The following is a 21,565-nucleotide window of genomic DNA, read 5'->3' as shown; positions in this document are numbered from 1 at the left end:
AGAGGCGAGACCTTTAGGATATTAAGTCATGAGGACAGAGCCCTCATAAATAGTGACCTTGTAAGAGGTTTGAGGGGAAGGAAGGGCTGGAGTGGAAAGGGGAGTAAAAATGATCTAGATACAGTATGTATATGTACCAATTCCCCAAGGTGAATGTAATTGTTATGTACTACAAACATACACACATAATGAAAAATAAATAAAGCTAATCCAACCCCTTCCACAAAGAAGTTTGAGGGAATTTGTTTACCCCTTTTTTACCTTCCAACATGTGAGGTCACCTGGATGTTACCTCCCATGAGGAACAAGTCCTCATCAGACACCAGGTCAACCTCCAGAACTGGGAGAAATAGATTTCTGGTTTTATTACCCAGTCTCAGGCATTGTGTTATAGCAGCACACATATACTTTAATAACAGAACTAGCACTGAGAGTTTTTTCCTCCAAAATTCTACTGTTAAAAGGTAACTTTCAGGGCCAGGGATTTAGCTCAGTGGTTTCGCTGCCTGCTATGGAGGCACAAGGATCCGAGTTCGATCCCCGGTACCAAAAAAAAAGGTAACTTTTATTAACCTCTAGCAATTCCACTGAGAAAGAAACTAAACAACAGCACAGATGCCCAAACTTACTTATAGTATACCACATAGCTTTCCCCTGTGCTGAGATTTAGGTAGCCGTAATGTGGATCTCCATATTGTAGTTTTGCTCCTATAAATGGCAGTCCATCATCATCTAACTTCTGCATGATACGTGGGTCACCAGGTTTGACTCCAAACACCAGACTGTCAGCTCCTTGCTTAAATTTTTCAGATAGGTTTATGAACTCTGTCTTATAGACACTTCCATGGGCAAAGCCACGTTCCCAAGAAGACTTATTCACAATCTGTGAAGACAAAGAATCAATTTAAGAGCCAACAGCCAAATGAGAATTTTCAAAATAAAGCCAGAAAGGAGTATACTAATAATTGGTTTAGGATAAGTGGCATTTGATTTTAAAACTCTCCCCACATTTTCCAAGTCACTGCTAATTGAAGCCAGACACATAAGTGGCTTAAGACCTAATCACAAATAAATATAAAAGGAAGGTATATTATCACTCAACCCTCACTCATAATATGTACTTAGATATAAAAAATATGTGCATATCAGAATATTCAGTGAATATTTCTCAAGGCCTGCCCACTTTGAACTTAGACCAAGAGCAAGCCATTTAATAGCATAATCATGTGCCTAAAAGTAGGTCTTTGGGGTCACAAATATTCCTTCAGTGATCTCATTATAAACAAGAAAGTAAATAAAATTTTAAAAAATATTAGGACAATACCTGGTGAAACTTACCATGGCATCTTCCATATCATAGCCAGTATAAGAAATCACAGCAACAATGGCATTTGTCCCAATTGGATAGTTATCCATGTCATAGTAGTCATACATGTATGGTCTTACTAAGGGGCTTTGTGGAGTCTGAAGGCGATACAGTTTATTATCTGATCGGTCTTGGTAAGTGAGAAGTGGAAAGCCCATGGTTTGCTTACCTACAGAGGAAAAAATGAAAAGTCTCTGCATTTTCTGTTTTTAACTCTAAATTATAAAAGTGTTAAATAAAATTGAAAATAACTAAGTATTTCCATAGAGGAATGAATAAATAAATAAATCATGCTTACTACAGACTTAATACTAGCTATGAAAATGAAGTAGATTTACTTATATCAACAGTTCCTGACCAGGGCTAAATGGAAGTAGAGAATGACATTTAATGAAACTACAGTACTTATATACATTTGTTAACACATCCTAAACAATTCTATATCTACTTTATAGATTTATGTGTAACATAATAAAAAGCATTAAGAGAGGACATAGAGGCTATACACAAACTATAGGACACTACCATTGGGGCAAGAAAAGGGGTGGAGCAATATTTACAATTTAGATAAAAACTCATGGCCTTACTGTCTCAAAGAGCCAAGGAACAAAATGCAGAACACAACAAACAGCAACTGGAAAGTAAGGTGGGAAATTTTAGAAATGAGAGAACTACAGAGGGACAGTCCTAAATTTTACACATAAATTGAGTCCAAATCCTTGGTAGACTCCTAAGTTATGCATGTACTAGGTAAAGCCAAGCAGCCTACCTAAGATGAAAAGCTAAATAAACTACCAGTTAAAACTAACAGTTTTTAAAACATTACTCACAATGCCCATTATACAATATATTAGTGGGCGTACAAACAGTAACACAACCAGCATTCAAGAAAAGAGCTCTCACAGGAGACTGATCATAAGATGAATCCACAAGAATTAGCAAGGCATCTATCATATAATCTATGCTGAAAAATGTAAAGGAAAATATGTCCACAGTGAAATGAAGACACTTCAGAAAATTAAAAACTATTTAAAAAAGAAACAAATGAATGTTCTAGACTGAAAACCAAAATTTAAAAATTGAAATAAAAATTCACTAGATGACAGAACAAAGTCAGTGAAAATAATGATACATAAAAAAAAAAGGTCCAATCTGAGGAAGAAAAAGGAAACTCAATGGCTTATGGGACAATATCAAAAGGTTTAACATAAATGATACATGATTAAATCTTAAAAAAAGAAACAGAGAAGAAAAGCCTTAAAAATAATGGTGGAAAACTCTCTAAAGTCAGTTAGTTTTTATTTCTTCCAAGATTTAAGACCAGCAAATCCTAACCAGGATAAACACAAAAAGTCATATTTAGGACATAACATAGTCAATCTCCTAAAAACCAAAAATTAAAAGAAAATCTTAGGACGGAGGGAAAACAATCTGTTATATATGAGGAAACAATAATACATAACTGCTGCGTTCTAATTTGAAATGACAGAGACCAAAAAGAGACAGCATAATAACTTTAAAATGCTGAAAGAAAAGTAACTGTCAACTCAAAATTATATATCCAGTGAAAGTTTCTTTCAAGTGAACATGAACAGTTTTCAGAAAAATGAAAACCAAGAAAATCTGGCCAGCAACCTATACTATAAGAATTGCTAAAGGAAGTTTTCCAGAATGAAGAGAATTTACACATGATAAAATCTTGAATCTCCAGACAAAACTAAAGAGCAATAGTAGTGATAACTACGTGAGTGACTTGGAAAGGCTTGTATCCTTCCTTCAAAAATCAAATCATAAGATCTTAGACAAACTCAAACTGATGGACAAGTGACAAATTAAATTACTGTACCTTTTTCTTTGAAAAGGTGACTTTGAAGAATTAATGTCAAGACAAAATGTCAATGTCAAAGGCTAAAGAGCTATTCTAAATTGAAGAAAACAGGAAGGACAAATAAATACAATGTGTGATCTTGGGCTGGATGCATGCGGCGAAGAAAAAAACCTGTCATGAACTGATGACTGGTCAAAATTTGAATGAGGACTGTAAATAGTATCAATGTTCAAGTTGTTGATTGTGATTATCTTAGGCTATGCAGGAGAGGTCCTGCTTGTTGGAAATACACACTGATGTTTAGGGGTAAAGGGGTACTGTGTCAGCAACTTAGCTCTAAAGCTCAGATGGGCAAAATGTTAACAGAACAGATGATGGGTCCATGTGAATTCTTTATTCTACACATACAACTTTTCTGAGTTTGAAATTACTTCAAAGTAAAATGTTCTGAGCACTTTTCTTGTGTAAGTGTGCCCACCCCCATCCACCTTACTCATTTGGCACTGGTACATGTTCCTTGGACTCTGGTTGTGATCAGAGAAGGGGATAAAATTGGCGATCACACTCAGCAGGCTGTGTGGGAAGAGCTCCTGGTGCGTGTTAACTCCAGCACAAACCTCATCCTCAAAGATGGCAATGTTCATGAAGAGCTGGAGAAGAGGGAGGATGAGGAAGTTCAAGGCACACAATAACCATAATTGCTAATATTTTAACTCTTACTATTAGAATTCAGCTCGCAAAGTCTCTAAAAATGTTTTTCCTCACCCAGCATGTCAAAGGGACCCAGTGGGAAGCACAAGGAAATTTCTTTACTCACCTTACAGTGCCGGGCATAGTGGTGCATGCCTGTAATCCCAGCACTTGGGAGCCTGAGACAGGAGGATTGCCACAAGTTGAGGCCAGCCTGAGCTACACAGTGAGTTCAAAGCCAGCTTGAACTACACAGTGAGACCCTGTCTCAAAACAGCAAAAAAAAAAAAAGAAAAAAAAAAAAGACTGGAGCTCGCCTTATGTACTTTTTTTTTTTGGTACCAGGGATCGAATTCTGATCCTTGTGCTTACAGGGCAGGTGGCGGAGCCACTGAGCTAAATCCCCGGCCCTTATGTATTTCATTCTAGATTTACCTTCAACCGTGAGGGAGAAATAAGAGATAATTTTTCTAAGTAACATAAAGCCCAGAGTTTTGCAGCTACCAAGAGGCAAGCAAAGACTGGAGTGAGTCTAATAGATGCTTCCATCCTGCCAGCAGGAGAAGAGGCAAGTGCACAGGAGCTCTGAGAGTGGGGAAGGTGTTGTTTTAGATCTAGAATGTCCCTTAAAAGTCTTGTATGTTCAGAGATGAGCTTTTGGAAGGTGACTGGATCAGGGGGCTCCATACTCTTAGTGGATTATTGATCCATTGATGAGTTCATAGCCAAATGTCCTGTTAGGAAGTGGGGTCTATTTGGAAGGTGTGTCACTGGGGGCCTGGCTTTGAAGGATGCATTTCCCTCCCCAGCTCCTTCCTTCTCTGCTTTGTTTCCTGGCTGCCATGGGGTGAGCAACTGTCCTGCACCAGGTCCTTCTGGCATGCTGTTTGTCTTGGTGCCAACCAACTGGAGACTAAATCCTCTGAAAATTGTCAACCAAAATAAACCCCTCCTTTAAGCTTCAGGTGTTGGATATTTTGTCCCAGCAATGGAAAAGGGCAGTAATGTGACCTCCAGCCTTCTCTCAGCTCCCATGGAATAAGGTTAAGACATGGAAACTGATTAGTGGTGGCCACTGAAGGGACAGAAAGTTCTGACTTTCTACAACCTGCATGAATAAGGTAAAATTTCATGGGTGTATTTCACCCAATCTTGCTCACACTGCACTTAATAAGCAATAGCTAAGTCTCTAAAAGTTGTATACCATGCAAGCCCATAGACCAACCCATCACACACATTGTATGCACCTGTTCCATGGTTCCAATTAGTTCTTCTTTGCCTAATTCCAAATTCTGCACAGGGCGTACCAGTCTGCAAGGAGTGGTAAAAAGGAAGAGTCCTGGATACAGACTTGATTTTCCTGTGATGGGGACAAGAGCCACTTCCATCCAGGGAGGAATTCTTTTTTCTCTTAACACCTAGTTTCAACAACAACACAAAAAGTTTGATGGAAAAGCAGTATTTTAAGAAACTAAGTCATGCCAGCAATAAACCCAGTGCCCTAAAGCCATGGTTGTCCCTGCCAGTCTCATCCCACACAGCACATTATTCCCCTCTTATTCAGGGATGGCAAAAGTCCCATATTTCCATGTGGGCGCAACCTTGAGAACACTGTAATATGAAATAACCCAGTCAAAAATTCCCAGAATAGTTAAATTTATAGAGACAGAAAGCAGAGCATATGGCAGAAACTAGGAAAGATGAAAATTAAGTTACTGTTTAATGACTACAGAGTTTCAGATGGAGGTGATGAAAAAGATATGGTTGGCTAGGGATTTAGCTCAGTAGTGCTGCTGCCTGCCTTGCTAGTGCAAGGCCCTGAGTTTGAACCCCTGTAGATCTGGCAATGGATACTGGTAATGGTTGCACAACAATGTGAATGCACTTAATACCACACTTAAAATAGTTGAAGTGGTAAACTGTGTTATGCATATTTACCATAAAAATAAAGCAGGAACCAGTCCACTGACTAAATTTGGCACAATATGAGCATCAGTAAAGATGCTAGTAACAGCTGATGTGGTAACGCACCCCTGTAACCCCAGCACTTCGGAGGCTGAGGCAGGAGAATCATCTCAAGTTCAAGGCCAGCCTGGGCCACACAGTGAGACCCTGTCTCAACCCCTCCTCGTATAAAGATAGTAACAAATTATAGTCATGAGATAAAAACAAGCATCTATAAATCTATTCTGATGTAAAAGAACAAATAAACAAGGAAAAAAGCTGTCACAGAATAACAAAGGTTGAGTCAGAAAACATCATTTAGAGACCCCCACAGTAATAATTAACTCATAATGGAATATTGAGGATTCAGCAAAGAATTAATCAACTAGTGGGTGGAAATTAGATGAGGAAAAGAGCTTTACCATGGCTTAACTACTTTTTCCACAAATTACTTATTACAGACAAAAACAGTGATCGTACAGTGGGTAACCTAAAATCACCTTAAAGAGATTAAAGTTAACATCACACGGGATAAACTAACATCAGATGCTTCCTGAAATGATCAAGAGAAAGTAACAAACCTCAATTAAGGGATGGTTGGCACAGTAGCTGCTGCAGCTCCAGTGAAACTACAAAAAAATGCATGTGCACAACAGGTCTGCCACCAATCTCAATGAACAAGGTCAGTCAGCAAGGCAAGACTCCCACCAGAGGGATGGTTACAGGCACCTCTGGAATGAGCTTCAACTGAGCCCTCTGACACTGATCCTTTCCAGACTGCCCTGAGGCTACCTCATCAACCAGAAAAGGACTGAAACAGAAGGTCAAGGGATATGACAACCTGCAAAGACCCAGGATCACCTTAAAACGACGGAGAGAATCTGCGATGCCAGGAGCAAGCTCCTTGTCCACCCAGCCCACCATGACGCCATCCAGAAGGACAGGATAGCACTCACTGTATGGGCAATGTGGTGTTCCATCAACAGGCATGACCCCTGGTACAGGGAACAAGGAGAATGATCAATCAGGTGCTGAATGCAACATTTCCAATTCCCTCCAAGTGGGCGAAATCTTTCTGTGGATATCTAACTGTCCCGTCTCTAAATCAGGTGGTTTTGTATCATTTTGTGTAAGTAAAAATCACTTCAGTAAGGTCACATGAGAAATTAGTATCTGCTTGCCTGTGACAAGACTAGCTGGGGGACAGGGTACAAGGGAGGCTTTCCACTGTATATTTTTTTAATGTTCTGATTTCTGAGCCATGGAAATGTGTTAGCTTCTTCCAAAAAAATCTAATTATAGTTGATCTTCATTACTTGCAGATTCCATATTTGCAAATATGCCCACGATACGTTTTTTTGGGGGGTACCAGGGATCAAACTCAGAACCTTGCGCTTGTGAGGCAGGCAGCGGCACCACTGAGCTAAATCCCCAGCCCACGATACATTTTTTAATAACAAAATACTATGGGCTCTTTCAGGGTCCTGGAGCAAAAAGTGAATCACCAGTACACACACTCTGCTTCTTCTCTCTGCTCTCACACTGTATATAAGTGTCCTTTTCAAGGTTTACTCAATGATAGTTTTTTGCATTTTTGATGGTGATTTTATTTAAGATGACTCTCAAGTATAGTGCCAAAGTGGTCTAATGTTCCTAAAAGCAAAGCAGCTGTAGTATGCTATACAGATAAAATACGTATGTTAGACATACTTGCAGTGCTCTTGACTGTGAGTTCAACATTAAATTTGTGGGAACTGAGTCCTTATTTCCTTGAGCCCAAGGAGCATTGGTTCAGTGTCACTAATTCAGTGTTAGCAGTAAATTTATAGAATACAAGGACTACAAATAATGAGGATCAACTGTAGTTAAGTGAAAAAGAAGAGTCTTCCACACACTAAAACTACCTTCTGGGGACAGCAAGTAACACAGGTGACCCACTCAGTGTTTCACCTCTCATCCTAATAACATCATGTCTACAGGAAGTCAGTTGGCCATTTCTCTTCTGACTTCTTCCCCAGTGCAAGAGCAAATAACCCTTCCCATATTTTCTGCAGTTGGATATATTACATATTTATAAATTTCTTTTTCTCTTCTCCTGGCCTTCGACATTTTTTTTTTTGTGCTGGGGACCGAACTCGGGACCTTGTGCTTGCGAGGCAGGCGCCAGAACCACTGAGCTAAATCCCCGGGCCTAAAGTTTTGTTTCCTTTTTTTTTTTTTTGGTACTGGGGATCGAACTCTGGTCCTTGTGCTTGCGCAGCAGGCGGCAAAACCACTGAGCTAAATACCTGGCCCGCCTTTGACATTTTTAATCTCTGGTAGCAAACAAAACTATTGTTTTCCTTGCAGCACAAATGGACAGATTACACTGATTATATCCTCCGAATGTTGATTATTTCTTGATTACTTTCTCCGAGGCTCCCTTCTCAAAAGTTATTCTCTAACTAGGAGTAGTACTATTAAGCAGAAATTTCTTGATCCCTGACTCAATGGCCTTTGGTTGCTTGAGAATATCTATTATCTCATCCCTACAAACTGAAAGTTTTACTATATCAACACTAATTCTATTGGAGACTGCACCCATAGACCACGAAAGGCCCAGAACACTTCCGGTTTGTAAATCACAACAGCAGAACTCTAGGACAAAAAGATGGTAAAACACTCAAGGAAAAAAGGCTGATCTCTTCACCAATAAAGGTAAACTTAAACCAAATACACAATCTGCAAGAATGATAAGACAGCTTCCTAGTCAAAGCAGAGACAGTTACAAGGCTACCAGGAAGAGAGGTCATGTATCTGATGACATCAGGCTATACATTGGTTCCTTGGTTTACGAACTTGATTCTTTTCACAATTTTGGTTGCCAACTGAGGTGGATGAGAACTGAGTCAAATTCAACAGTTAGGTTCAATGCTGACCTTATGGGGAAATTTGATTTGGTTCTTGTCCAGTTCAGTTTGTGACCAAAATCAGAGAGAATTGAGTTGGTGAACCAAGGTACCACTGTACCACGCAATCTCCTTTTTAACTGTCTTCCTGCAAACCAACACTGTTTTCTACTTAAAGATGCAAAGGTGTACCAAAAAAATACCATACACAACGGCTGCTAAATTTTTTTTTTTGGTACCGGGGATCAAACTCAGGACCTTGCACTTTCGAGGCAGGCAGCAGAACCACTGAGCTAAATTCCAAGCCCCAGCTTCTAAATTTTTAACATTAACTGCTACTGATCTATTGAAAATAGCCCAGCTCTGGCATAGAATGAAAAATAATTCTTGGAAAAATTCTCTAATGAACCTCTAAAAGAACTCAATGGTTTGCTGCTGTTAAAAACCATAAAACCAAAGAAGGTTGCTTACTGGTGTATACCACCTACCCAAGGTGCAGAGCAAAGCTGGAATAGACGTTGTATATGCAAACTGTGTGACGACCTCACATATGGCAGTAAGGTGGTTCATTAGACCACATGGTGCCCCATCTGGGGTGTTTACGGGACAAAGGAAGCCCCAGGACTCTGGCAGCAGCCTGCGTACTGTGGTGGTCCTCATCTTAGCAAAATCACCTCCTCTGTGCACACAGCGGAAATGGGAGAGATAGCGAATGAAGTTCAGCTTGTCAGCCACAACACAAAGTCCAGAATCTTGCATGAAGCCAAGACCTTAATAAAACAAAAGCCACTGAAAAACATGTCAAATTTTTAAAAGTCCACTTTTGAGGCTTTGTTAAACTGACAAAACCTCAGAGCACTCTATAGATCACAGATTGGGATATTAAATATTTACTCAATTAGTTCTGATGAGTGTGAAGAATTTACAGAAAATAATTTTTTAAATCCCCAAGTTTCACAAATTATATATGCCCTAACTGGTAGCCTATCTCCTCTAGCACACTAACAAAAGAATCTGTATCAGTAGCACCTGTATTTTAAAAAGGCAGATTTTTTTTTTTCTGGGTTCAAATCGCCACTTTTTAAGCTTCCCAGATCATTCAGATAGTTTGGGGATGGGCATATAGAGCAACTCTTACAGACTTCCTGTTAGTAATCCTTCCTCACACACCTAAGTGGTCTGTAGTGTTTTAGGAGGCAAACAAGTATATGTGGTCATTAGGGTTGGATTTAAGCTACACAGATTTGAAAAGCCTTCAGACCAATAGACACTGATCAAAATATAACATGAAAAAAAAAAACCTCCCTCAGTGACACATAAATCTACATTATGCAAATAACTTGAAAAATATCACACACTTGATCTTAGCCAAAAAGCCAAGAAGCAATGTGAAAAATATTACAAAAGTAAAGGCTATCTATTGAATTTCACCTGTTTTTGAACGCAGATTCCCAGTAGCAAGAAGATATTCAAATGGTCTTGTCAAGTCTCCTCCCATACTAAAAATCTTCATCAAATTTTCAGTGTTTATGGATACATTGGTTTTCTGAGCCCTCTTATCTAATGCTATTTTAATAGACATTAACCAAGCTTCCATTTTTTCCTGAAATAAGGAAAATTTAAATTTTAAACAATGTTTTAATTGCCACAAATTTCATATTTACTATCATATAATCTGTATAATCCCAACAAAGGACCACTCATACACTTGACATGGAAAATATGTAAACTACAAACCTGAGAAACAGCTCTTCAGCGTTCTACTGGAGGCCAGGCATTTCTTTTTTTTTTTTTTCAACTGGGGGTTGAATATTTGCACTGATTCACATCCCCAGCATGTTTTTACTTTTTATTTTTTAGGTACCAGGGATCGAACTCGGGACCTTGCACTTGCAAAGCAGGCAGCTGAACCACTGAGCTAAATCCCCGGCCCTTTACTTTTTATTTTGAGACAGGGTCTTGCTAATTTGCCTAGGCTGGGCTCAAACTTTCAATCTTCCTGCCTCAGTCTCCCGGGGTTCTAGGATTACAGGCATGCACCACCATGTTCTACATGAGACCTGGTATCATTTAAAACAGAAGACAAACTAGTGTAAAGCATGGCTTCTTAATTCAGCACTATGAACGCTGTGGCTGGAGAGTTGTGTGAGGGGCTGTCCTATGTGAATTGTAGGGTGTTTAGCAATGTCCCTGGCCTTTACCCAGTTTCAGTCTGCCCTTGGATGTTGAATCTAATCTGGAGACTTTGAGCTCTTGGTTACTTTTCTTCTTGACAACACTGCAGGGATTGCTGCTTTGGTCTCAAATGCCTACGGCAGAAGGGGAGATGCCACAGAGATGATGAGCTGCTTCTACATTGTCTGTTAACAAAGTCCAGAAAGGACACTCTGTAATGTCTCTCACTCCTTCAGCCCAGAAGAATCACCTGATCACACAGGATGCTGCAATCTCTGCCGCCAATGCTCAGTGAAATGGCTAAGTAGTGTGCGATTCATTTTGTCACTGTCATGTAATATTCTGAAGACTTTTCATGTCTCAAGCTCAGAGATTTGGAAGCTTAAATATGGTTGGTAAAAGGTCAGGAAATCAGATGTTCTAAAGCAGTGAAATCTCTCAAACAGTTTCTATTTCCTCAGTTGCTGACACAGACCGCCTTAATGACTTGCTTTTGAAGACACAGTCCTAATAGTGTGTGGTACCACGGACCAGGACGCTTCAGGTTAAGGACAGAGCTGGGAAATGCACATCAGCCTTTACCTGAAAGGCTACAGATACTTTTGGTGCTTGATTTCAATTCCAGCCCGCTGAAATTTTCAATTTTAATTTTATGGACAGAGCAGATAGAAACAAAACAAAACAAAATCTTACCTTTCAGTGAAAATTTAAGAATGACTAGGTAAGGAATTAGAAGATTTTTTTTTTTAACTTTAGTTCTCTCTATCTCCCATCCTACTACATTATCTCTTAGAGTAAATCATTTAGATAATACGCAAAATATAAAATGCCTGCAACTTTCAAATTTCCTATGAATCATGATTTTGTTGTTTTTTTTCCTGATGGCTTCACTGCTGAATTTTTTTTTGTTTTTTAAATTCTTTTATTGGTACATTTTAGGTATACAATACATTTATATTTCTCATTGGGAACTTGTACCTTTGTATATGAAATCATGTTTGTATCACGCTAACTCTCTTTGGCACTAGTCATACCTAAATGCAGTCAGTTCTCACTTTTCATAGTGGTTATGTTCTATGCTGTCATTGTAAATATCAATTAGTGAATACTGAACTATTGCTCCCAGGAGCTCAGAACTGCAAGTCTCTGATCAGATCACTTGTCAGCGGATCAATATGTAACACACTATTTTATGTGATTCTGTTGAAAGATACCTTATTTATTATATACTGCTGTTTCATTAACATTGAACTCACAGGCACAGTACAGTGTTCTCACGTTTAGGAACATTAAATAGCATTTTTGTACTATGCTTGGGGGCCATCTTAAACAGCAAAAAAAGCACAAAAATGGGCAAAAAAATATGACACTAGGTAGAAGTCAAAAAGGACCCTTCTTTACATACAAAAGCTGAGAAGGCAAAGCATCACCTTGTTCAATCTCAAGCAGGAACATGTATGAATCAGGAGACTAGTTTTCATTGCTCTCCCCACGTCTGTGAATGGCTAAGAAAGTGCTGGGTACAAATAAATGTTATAAATAAATAAATTTTAACATACAGGCTATTTATAATTAATGCTAAGACCATGATTTGATGTTATCTTTAGGCTATCTAAAGTTTTCTTTTTTTTTTTTTGGTACCAGGGATCGAACTAAGGACCTTGTGTTTTCTAGGCAGGCGGTAGCACCACTGAGCTAAATCCCTGGCCCTTATCTAAAAATTTTAAATAAGCCAGACATAGTGGCATATACATATAACCTCCCCACTCTGGGGGACTCAGGCAGTAACATCGAAAGTTTGAGCCTAGCCTAGGCAACCTGGTGAGACCCTATCTCAAAATTTAAAAATTAAATAAAAAGGGCTGGAGATACAGCTCAGTGAAAAGGCCCTAGGTTCAATCCCCAGTACCACAAAAATAAAATAAACATTAAATTACTGAACCTGGTATGCTAGGATTTCTGACCAAGTCTCTCATGGGTACACAGAGACTATGGAAAATGCCAAAACTAGAAATGATAAACATGCTGAACACAGGATTTGACCACCCTACTCCATGAGTGGGACAGGTGGTACAGGGTGAAAGCAGCATGCATTTACCTTTAGAAACATAAGGAAGAGCTGACCAGGAGTAAGGATTTCTTGATTTACTAAACTATCAGGATTCTCCTCCATACACTCTCCTTTGGCTAAAGCAAAGAGCTTCCGGGTCATGAAACAAAGCAAGTGAAGCTTTTCAATATTGGATTTCAAGTGGATGCAGATACACTGGCTGTAAAATAGAAAGAAAAAAGCTTAAAACAACACAGTCGCTAGTCCCATTTAATGTCCTACTGACCAAGGCCCATAATTTACATTTACTTTAAAAAGTCCTTACTACAAAACATTGCTTCTCATCTTTACTGGCAACATTAAGCCAAAGAAGAGAATATCATCACAAAGTCTAGAGCTATGCTGGCTAACGTGGCTATTTAAATTTAATTAAAATTAAAATTAAGAATACAGATGCATGGGCCACATTTCAATTGCTCAGAATGTGGTTTGTGGCTTCATAATGGACATCACTGGACTCCAGCTGGTCTCCTTTAGTAATTACACAGTGGTTACACGAGACAAAGTCCTTGCTGTGGGGAAATAAAGCAACATGATGACTGTAACTTTCAAAGAGTATGAAAGAAAACGTGTATCTATGTGCAAAGTAATTAAGTAAATATAGTAAACCATGAACCACATTAGTAGCTGTCTAATGTGTTATTTGCACATTTCTCTGAAGTAATTATTTCAAAATAAAAGTACAAAAAAATGACATGAAGTTATGGTAAGAGAGAAAAGCAAAGATGGCCACAGAGACAAAGCTGGTTCTAATTGGCCAGGACCAGGATTCTACCCCAGTTTCACTCTGATGACTTGTGGGTACATGCTGCAATCCATGTCATCCCTCCACCCTACTCCCAACCCCAAAACACAAACGCAGACCAAACACACGTACTCAAACAGGAACTCTGTAGCTTGTTCATTTGAGTACCAGTCAGGAAGATTGAGCTTTACTCTGAAGCATTCACCTAGATAGTTAAGGACCTGTTTTTGTGTGGAACAACCCTCTTCCATTACGATCCTTAGCATCTGAGAAACAGAGTTCCTAAAGAAAGAGTCATCCTCTTTTCCCTTGACAAGCTCCTGAAAAATCTGATAATCTGAAAAGCTGACCAGTGCCTAAAATAGAAAAAAAAAAGTTTTATAAAAATCATTCACCAATAACAACTAAAATATTTAGTTACAATTCTCTTCTCTAATTTTTTTTTTTTTTTGAGACAGGGTCTCACTTTGTAGTTCAGGCTGGGTCTGAACTCACTATGTAGCCCAGGCTGGCCTCGAACTTGCAGCAATCCTCCGGCCTCAGCTTCCCAAGTGCTGGGATTATAGGCATGTGCCACCACGCCCAGCTTCTTCTCTATTTTTAATACTGGGAAAAAAAGTAGCACTCCACTATTGCTCAACTGAACTTTTCAAAATAAAACATTTTTTGTATGATAGCCTCCAAGAAACCACACTCAATCAGGGTTTGTCTGTATGACTACGAAAATACAGCAAAGAGACTCCCAAGGCTAGGCCATAAAGGGCACTGTGGCTCCTTCCTTGTTCTCTTGGCTATCTAGGGCAGTGATGGTGAACTTTTAGAGCTTTTAATGACACAAACAGCCTGCTGTGGCACTTGTGCCATAGCTTTGCCACCACCGATTTAGGGGAACACTGCTAAGAGGAAGTGAGACCTCACAAAGCCAGCGCCAACTCAAGAGCCAAGTGAGTGAACCACCTTGGAGGTGGACCTTCCAGCTTTGGTCAAATCTTTAAGGTGATTGCAACACCTACTGACATCTCACTGTGAATTCCTGAGACTCAAAGCCACAACTGCCTAGCCATGCCATTCTCAAGTTTCTGACCCACAGAAATTCACTGATGTTATAAGCTACTGAATCTTGAGGCAATCTGTTATGGAGCAGTGGATAAATAAAAGAGCATGTTCTTATAACAAAGAGAACCCATCTAATGTACACAGGATGCGACTTCCAATGGATCTCTTCATGACAGAAGAAATATATTCACTGAGTCATACCTTAAGAGCAAATCCCAAAGGAAGAAAAAACAGTTCTTTCCGGTAAATGAAGTTTAACATAACTGTGCCATTTTCCAAATAGTGAAGGTTCATATTGACAGCAGAATGGTCTCCCCTCACACAGTGCATAGAAACCCCTATTGAACAAATACATAAAATCATAAGCTTGGTAATACTACAATTGCTTCAATTGTTATTTTTTCTGAATTGTTTTACTCTCTTAGACATAATTAAAGCCAAATCACTAAGTTTAATCAAAAGTTGATTTTTGGCCATGCCAAAATGTCCTGTGGGAAGAAAACATCTCCCCAGGTTGTGAAACTGTGATATCAAGAAACTATATTCCAAGGCCACTGTAGAGCAGAATCTTCCACTTTGTAGAGTCTGATCAAGAGATGGTGGCTTGACCCAACAATTCAAATGGAGAAAAGCAAAATTTTAGAGTTTTAGTTTATCCTGGCTTCAGACAAAGATTGCTAACACATACTACATCAACTAAAACAAAAGAATAAATGCCTAGACATTCAGACATGCTGAAACACCAATTATTTGTTTATTTATTTTGCAAGACTGGGGATTGAACTCTGGGCTTTTGCACTGAGCAACATTCCCAGCCCTTTAAAAAAGAAAAATATTTTTTTAAATTTTGAGACAGAGTCTCATCAAGTTGGCTAAGATGGTCTTGAACTTGGATCCTCCTTCCTCAGCTTCCCACAGTGCTGGGATTAAAGATATGTACCACTACACCTAACTTGAGATACTGTTTTTCTAAATGACATAATATGGCAACAATCAAAGGCTGACTTTGGTCTTGCTTATAAAGATAAACTGTTTAACTGTAGAATGCCACTTGCTCTCTGATGAGACCCAAGGGAAGTGCCAAAGTAGCCTGAACTAAAGGACTTCCAAGGCCCATGCTCACCTACAACCAAGTCAAGTCAGCCTTCATCTTCATAAGCAGTAACAAATACATGGAGTTCTTCAGTTTGGAAAAAACAGAAAGTAGGACTCCCACTATGTAATCAAGGTCTATTTTTAAACATTTAAAAATACTTACCTGATAAAATTGTATGTACTGAAGTGATGACTTAATACATATACAGACAGCCCCAACTTAATGATGGTTTGACCTGAAATTTTTTGGTTTTACAATGGTGCAAAGGTCATACACATTCTGATCTTTTCCCAGATTAGCAATGTCATGTGATATTCTCTCATTAGGCTGGATGTCAGCCACATGATCAAGATAGGATATTCTACCATGTACTATGTTGCCAGTTAGTTCTGGACACTATTTTGTGTTTTTGTATCCCATCGTGTCATTATGTGACCAGCATGTGTACATGAGATAATCCTTTATTGTAACACAGGCTTTGTGTTAGATCACTATGCCCGACTCAACACTAATGTAAGTGTCCTGAGCACATTTAGGTAGGTTAGCCCATGCCATGATGTTTAGTGCATTAAGTGCATTACAATGTACGATATTTTCAACTAAGGACTGGTTTATCAGTATGTGATACCATCAGTCAATGAACGTCTACACAATGTGTAATGATTACCATAATTAAATTGATTAAGACATCAATCACCTCCCCATAGTTACCATCTCTGTGTGTACACACCCACATGTGCTAGTCAGAACATTTAAAATCTTCATTACTAAATTCCAGATAAACAATACAGTATCATTAACTGTAGTAACCATACTGTACACTGATATCAGAACTTATTCATCTTATAACTGAAATTTGTTCCCTTTGATCAATCTCTCTATTTCTTTCTCTACCTCCATTACAAATCTTAACCCAAAAATGATTAATAGAAAAACAAAAATTATGTAAGAGAAAAAAACTATTAAAAATGCTACAAAGATGCATCTTAAAACATTTTTTATTAATATTATTTGGGGGTTTTTTGTTTTTTTGTTTTTGTTTTTTTTTTTTGGTTTTTGAAACAAGATCTTGCTATGTAGCTCAGGCTGACCTTGAACTCACTATGTCACCTAGGGTGGCCTGGAACTTCCAGCAATCCACCTGCTTCAGCCTCCCGAGTGCTGGGATTACAAACATTATACCACTATGTCTGGCAAAGATGCGTCTATTTTTTCTTTTTTTGGTACTGGGGATTGAACTCAGGTGCTTGCACTCGTGCAGCAGGCGGCGAAACCACTGAGCTAAATCCCTGGCCTGATGCATCTATTTAAAAAAAAAAAAAAGTTTTAAACTTTTCTAAATGAACATTCCAATGATCATTAAAACTTACCAAACTGAGTATAACCTGGCCCTCTGCTTTTCCACTTTGGTCTTATCAACGCAATGGGGAAATTTCTCCTAGGCATAATTAGCATTCGGATGACCTTTTCAATGCCATTGATTATAAAATATCCTCCCATTTCCTGCCAAAGAAATGAATTATAATTTGTTAAACAAAGGCACATGACTAACTGTAAACATGAACTTTATTTCAAGCCAGGTGTAGTAGAACATACGGAAGGGAATACACAGGTGAAAGGGACTGGTGATTCCTTGAAAATAGTAAAGATGTGTGATCAATAGTCTTCTTGAGTATGTTAGGGACATGGGAGAGAGTATGGAAGGAAAACAGGGCACTGTCCTTCTACCAGACAGGCACAACCTAACTTGTGTTTCTGTTCCCCTAAAATTACTGCAATCTTCAAATGATATTAAAAAACAAAACTCCAAAGAGAAGTCTAAAGATAAAAATGGTAACTATTTTGGTTCTATATGGTTTAGCAAATAAGTAAAAACCTGGTTGTACGAAGACTGGGAACTAGAAATTTGGTTAGCTAAACATAGAAAAATATTCTCTTGGTGAGTGGTTTTTTTTTTTTGTATCAGGGATTGAACTCAGGATCTTGCACTTTCGAGGGAGGTGGTGGAACCACTGAGCTAAATCTCCAGCTAGAAAAATATTCTCAAGAAAATATTTTCAATAGCACCAGTCAATTTCATACTTGTGCAATAAAGAGCTATTAACTAGTTGCTTACTATGAAACAAACATATGCTAGATGCTTACTTCCTCATAAGATTTAACCCTTGTAATAATGAATAGGAAGCTATTATGCCCATTTTCAGCAGAAGAAACTGAGGCTCAGGAGATTAAAATTCCCAAAGCTACACAACTGGCAGGTGAAAGAGCTGGGTAGCAAACCAAGAGCTGACATCAAAAACCTTTTTTCCACAGTATAACAGTGTCCCTATTGCAGGCAATCTAGATGTTGTGATTACTTCAACTCCATACTGCAAAGCCACCTAACACAGTTAAAAGAAATGATGAGGGGAAGGTACATCAGTCATTTAGTATGCTCACAGAATCTCACTATCAGTAAAACAGGCATTCCTGCAATATTTATAGTTTAATACAGCTTTAAAAAATATTTCTTGGAAGCACATCCCTAAATATACATGATTCAGAAAATTAGAGGAAAACCTACCAGTTCTTTTCCCAAACAAGAACTGTATAACTAATTCTATAGCTGCTTGTTCATACTATCCCAGCTGACAGGCATCAAGAGCTATACACAGTATGCAGACAAGATATTAATGCCCCTCTTATCCAGAAACTGGAACTTGGAGGAGACAGAAAAAACGTGCTCCCATGGACAAGCTTCCTGTCTTCACATTCCCAAACTAGGCCTTCACTATGGTCATGCAGCCCAGGCCCCTGTGGTCACCTCTGCCTCCTCATGGTGTTCAATGAGGGCCTTTGGAGGAAGGTTGTGCAAGTTGCAAAGCTTGGACTTCACCATGATGGGAACATGGCCAAGAAACTGCTTAATGACTCCTCTTGAGATTCCATTCACCGACCAGCTGATATCGGCCTACATGAAATCAGAGAAAAAAATTAAAGAAAAGATCTGAATCTGTGAGGCAAAGGAGAATTCTAAATGAGAGAAAGAAAATTATAATTAAATCTCATGTTGTAGATTTGGAAGATGATGACAGTATTGAGAAAGCAAAAGTCTAGTATAAAACTTCTTAGGAATCAACCACATTATCAAAAATGGGCGACAAGAGCCACACGCTGCCACTGATACTCACTGTCAGCTTTCCCCGGTAAGTACTCCTTCGGCCTCGGCATTCTGCTGGATAAACACTGAGCTCTTTGCAAATGGTCCCTTTAGGAACTGTGGGTGGACTGATGACAGCATCCACAATAGTAAAAGAGATTCGCTCATCTTTGAAAGCAAATTCAAAGGAAGGAATAGCCTGAAACACAATGCACACCATTAAGTAAATGGCTTCTATTTTTTAATGCACTTTTTCTCTAAGACTTTTCCAAATCCTTTATGTTCTTTTTTTTGGTTTGGTTTGGTTTTTGTTTTTTGAGACAGGGGCTTGCTATGCAGTTCGGGCTGGCCTTGAACTCACTATGTAGCCCAGGCTGGCCTGGATCTCACAATGATCCTCTTGCCTCAGCCTCCCAAGGGCTGGGATTACAGGCATGTACCACCATGCCTGGCCCAAATCTCTTATGTTCTACAAGCAATATATTGATTATCAATAATGCCAAAGTGACACATGTAAAAAGAACAGTAAAGAGTAGCCCTTTCCTGCAGCCCACCCATAACTTCATTAATTACTTAGAAATTATAATGCACTAACTAAGCATTTTTCTGATTGTGCATATGTACCTGATTCTACAGTAGGCCCTAAGGATACAGCTATAAAGAGGCCTTTCCTCAGGGCCGGGGATTTAGCTCAGTGGTTCGACACCTGCCTTGGAAGCACTAGGTCCTGAGTTTGATCCCTGGTACCAAAAATAAAGATGCCTTTCCTCTAAACCAAATGTCTGCCTTCTCCTATCTTGTATACTCTCTGTGGACAGAAAAAAGGGGACCAGGGAGAGGACTACTGCTAACAGGCCAAGGATGGGGACATAGCCTTCTGATTTAGGACCAGACACTTTTAATACCATTCTTTAGGTTGATACTTTCACATTTCATTCCATGCTGGCCTCTTACTGAAGTCAGAGCCATGCAAAGGGAAAGGTGGTGGCCAAAGTGGGCTTCTCCCTTCCACAGCAGCTACTTTTCTGCACCACTCCCTGGAAGCTTTGTTATTCTTCTGAGGAGGCCTCCAGAGATTTCTTATATATTAACTATGAACAACTGCGGATAAGAGAATCCAGCTGTCTTCTAATAAGCCAGGCATTAAAAATGCAATTCACTTATTAATACTTTTTGCCTCAGAAAATATTTTTCATAAAATGTTAATATATAATTGGTTTATTTTTAAATGGATTAAAAATTCTAAAAACTCAATTTTAATTTGTAACAAACACCAATAAATAGAAGCTCTTTAGGGGTCCCCCAAGAATTTAAAGCAAGAGGTCTTGGGAAAAAAAATTTGGGAACTTCCAGTCTACATACATATTACTAATTCTATGCATGTCTTTTATTTGAGCAAGTCTTCCCTAATTATCTCAATCCTGGACTCCTTTGTCATTATTTTAATAAATCCTAGGATCGGTTCACTTTTAATTAGATATAATTTTTCTCAGACATCTTTTCTCCCTCAAAAGGGTTAAGGAATATTAATCTCCAAAGAAATCTTAATGGCTCCCATAGTATTTGCAAGTATCAGACTGGCAATAGAAGGTCTCCACATTATCCCTACTCCTTTCTCTCACAACACAACTCTTACTTCCTCTACACTTGCCTAATTCAGAACTGGGGCCTAGTAGTTTCTCTCCTTAATATCCTAAGAAAAGAAAACTAAAGCCTGATCTTGCACATTACAATCTATCCCTGAGTCAGTTCAGAACCTTCCAAGGTAGTTTGGAAAGGACTTCAAGGGATATAAAGTAGTGTGCACCTTTATGTTTGGGTAGCATGCCCCAGATGGCCCACTTCCTTGCTCTCCCAGGACCCCGAAACAGTCCTACAACAAACCTCGGCTCAAGATTATATAACCCGGAAGGCCAGAAATCAAATCCATCTCCCCTGGTCGACTCCAGGGCAAGTCGCAGGAGGCCAAGGCCAGCATCTGTTCTACGTCTGCTTTTCCCTCCCTCTAGTACCCACAAAGCCCAGCACGATCACGGAGCATGAGTACTTAGGGTTATACTGCGGCCCCCAGCCATCTCCCTGGGGCCCCTGCCCCATTCCTCCCGGGCCCCACCGGCCCTCCCGCGGAGCTTCACTCACCACGCCCCTTCCCCCGTTTCTCCCCTACCCCCCGGACTCCTCTCCTAAGCCAGCTCCGGGGTCAGCCCCGCTGTTCCTAGCGGCGTCGGGGACAAAGCGCTGAAAGGAGCCCGGTTGACGCCGCGATCACCTGCACCGCTTGGCTGAGCCCCTCGCACACGGCGTAATTGAAGGAGTCCACGTGCGCCCGCGTCAGCTCTTGCAACGCCGCCTTCTGCTGCTCCCGCGGGATCCTATACGAGGGGTTGGTCAGATGCTTTAGGCTAGGCCCGCCCGGCAGGTTCCGCCACCGGCCGCTGGGATCCATGAGACCGCCGCACCTGGGAAACCCACGATTGCTCCACGTTAGTCGAGCGAAGTGGGCGGAGCCCCGACGCCCACGGCCTCCT

At 39.6% G+C, this 21,565-nt stretch overlaps 1 protein-coding gene across 2 annotated transcripts in view; it reads right to left on the bottom strand.

Moving 5' to 3' along the window:
- Positions 1–21,565, bottom strand: part of Polr1b (RNA polymerase I subunit B) — a 23,553-nt gene extending 1,988 nt beyond the window's left edge. Inside the window, exons 1-14 of one of the 2 annotated variants that reach the window (XM_004844526.3) lie at positions 21,307–21,565; positions 19,069–19,236; positions 18,702–18,848; positions 17,269–17,401; positions 15,004–15,140; positions 13,879–14,102; positions 12,990–13,161; positions 10,148–10,319; positions 9,205–9,486; positions 6,690–6,823; positions 5,132–5,302; positions 3,688–3,844; positions 1,339–1,535; positions 630–883 (exon numbers count right to left, since the gene is read on the bottom strand). In XM_004844526.3, coding sequence (XP_004844583.1) covers positions 630–883; positions 1,339–1,535; positions 3,688–3,844; positions 5,132–5,302; positions 6,690–6,823; positions 9,205–9,486; positions 10,148–10,319; positions 12,990–13,161; positions 13,879–14,102; positions 15,004–15,140; positions 17,269–17,401; positions 18,702–18,848; positions 19,069–19,236; positions 21,307–21,483 — 2,525 coding nt within the window. In that variant the 5' untranslated portion in view covers positions 21,484–21,565. Of the gene's footprint in view, positions 1–629; positions 884–1,338; positions 1,536–3,687; positions 3,845–5,120; positions 5,303–6,689; positions 6,824–9,204; positions 9,487–10,147; positions 10,320–12,989; positions 13,162–13,878; positions 14,103–15,003; positions 15,141–17,268; positions 17,402–18,701; positions 18,849–19,068; positions 19,237–21,306 lie in introns of both variants that reach the window. The other variant, XM_021258165.2, reaches the window with a different exon arrangement.

Source organism: Heterocephalus glaber, unplaced genomic scaffold (assembly GCF_053883595.1).
Source record: "Heterocephalus glaber isolate CG9 unplaced genomic scaffold, H.glaber_assembly_v1.0 deba00000470, whole genome shotgun sequence".
Classification (NCBI taxonomy): Eukaryota; Metazoa; Chordata; class Mammalia; order Rodentia; family Bathyergidae; genus Heterocephalus; species Heterocephalus glaber.
This window is presented reverse-complemented; position numbering and strand designations above follow the sequence as displayed.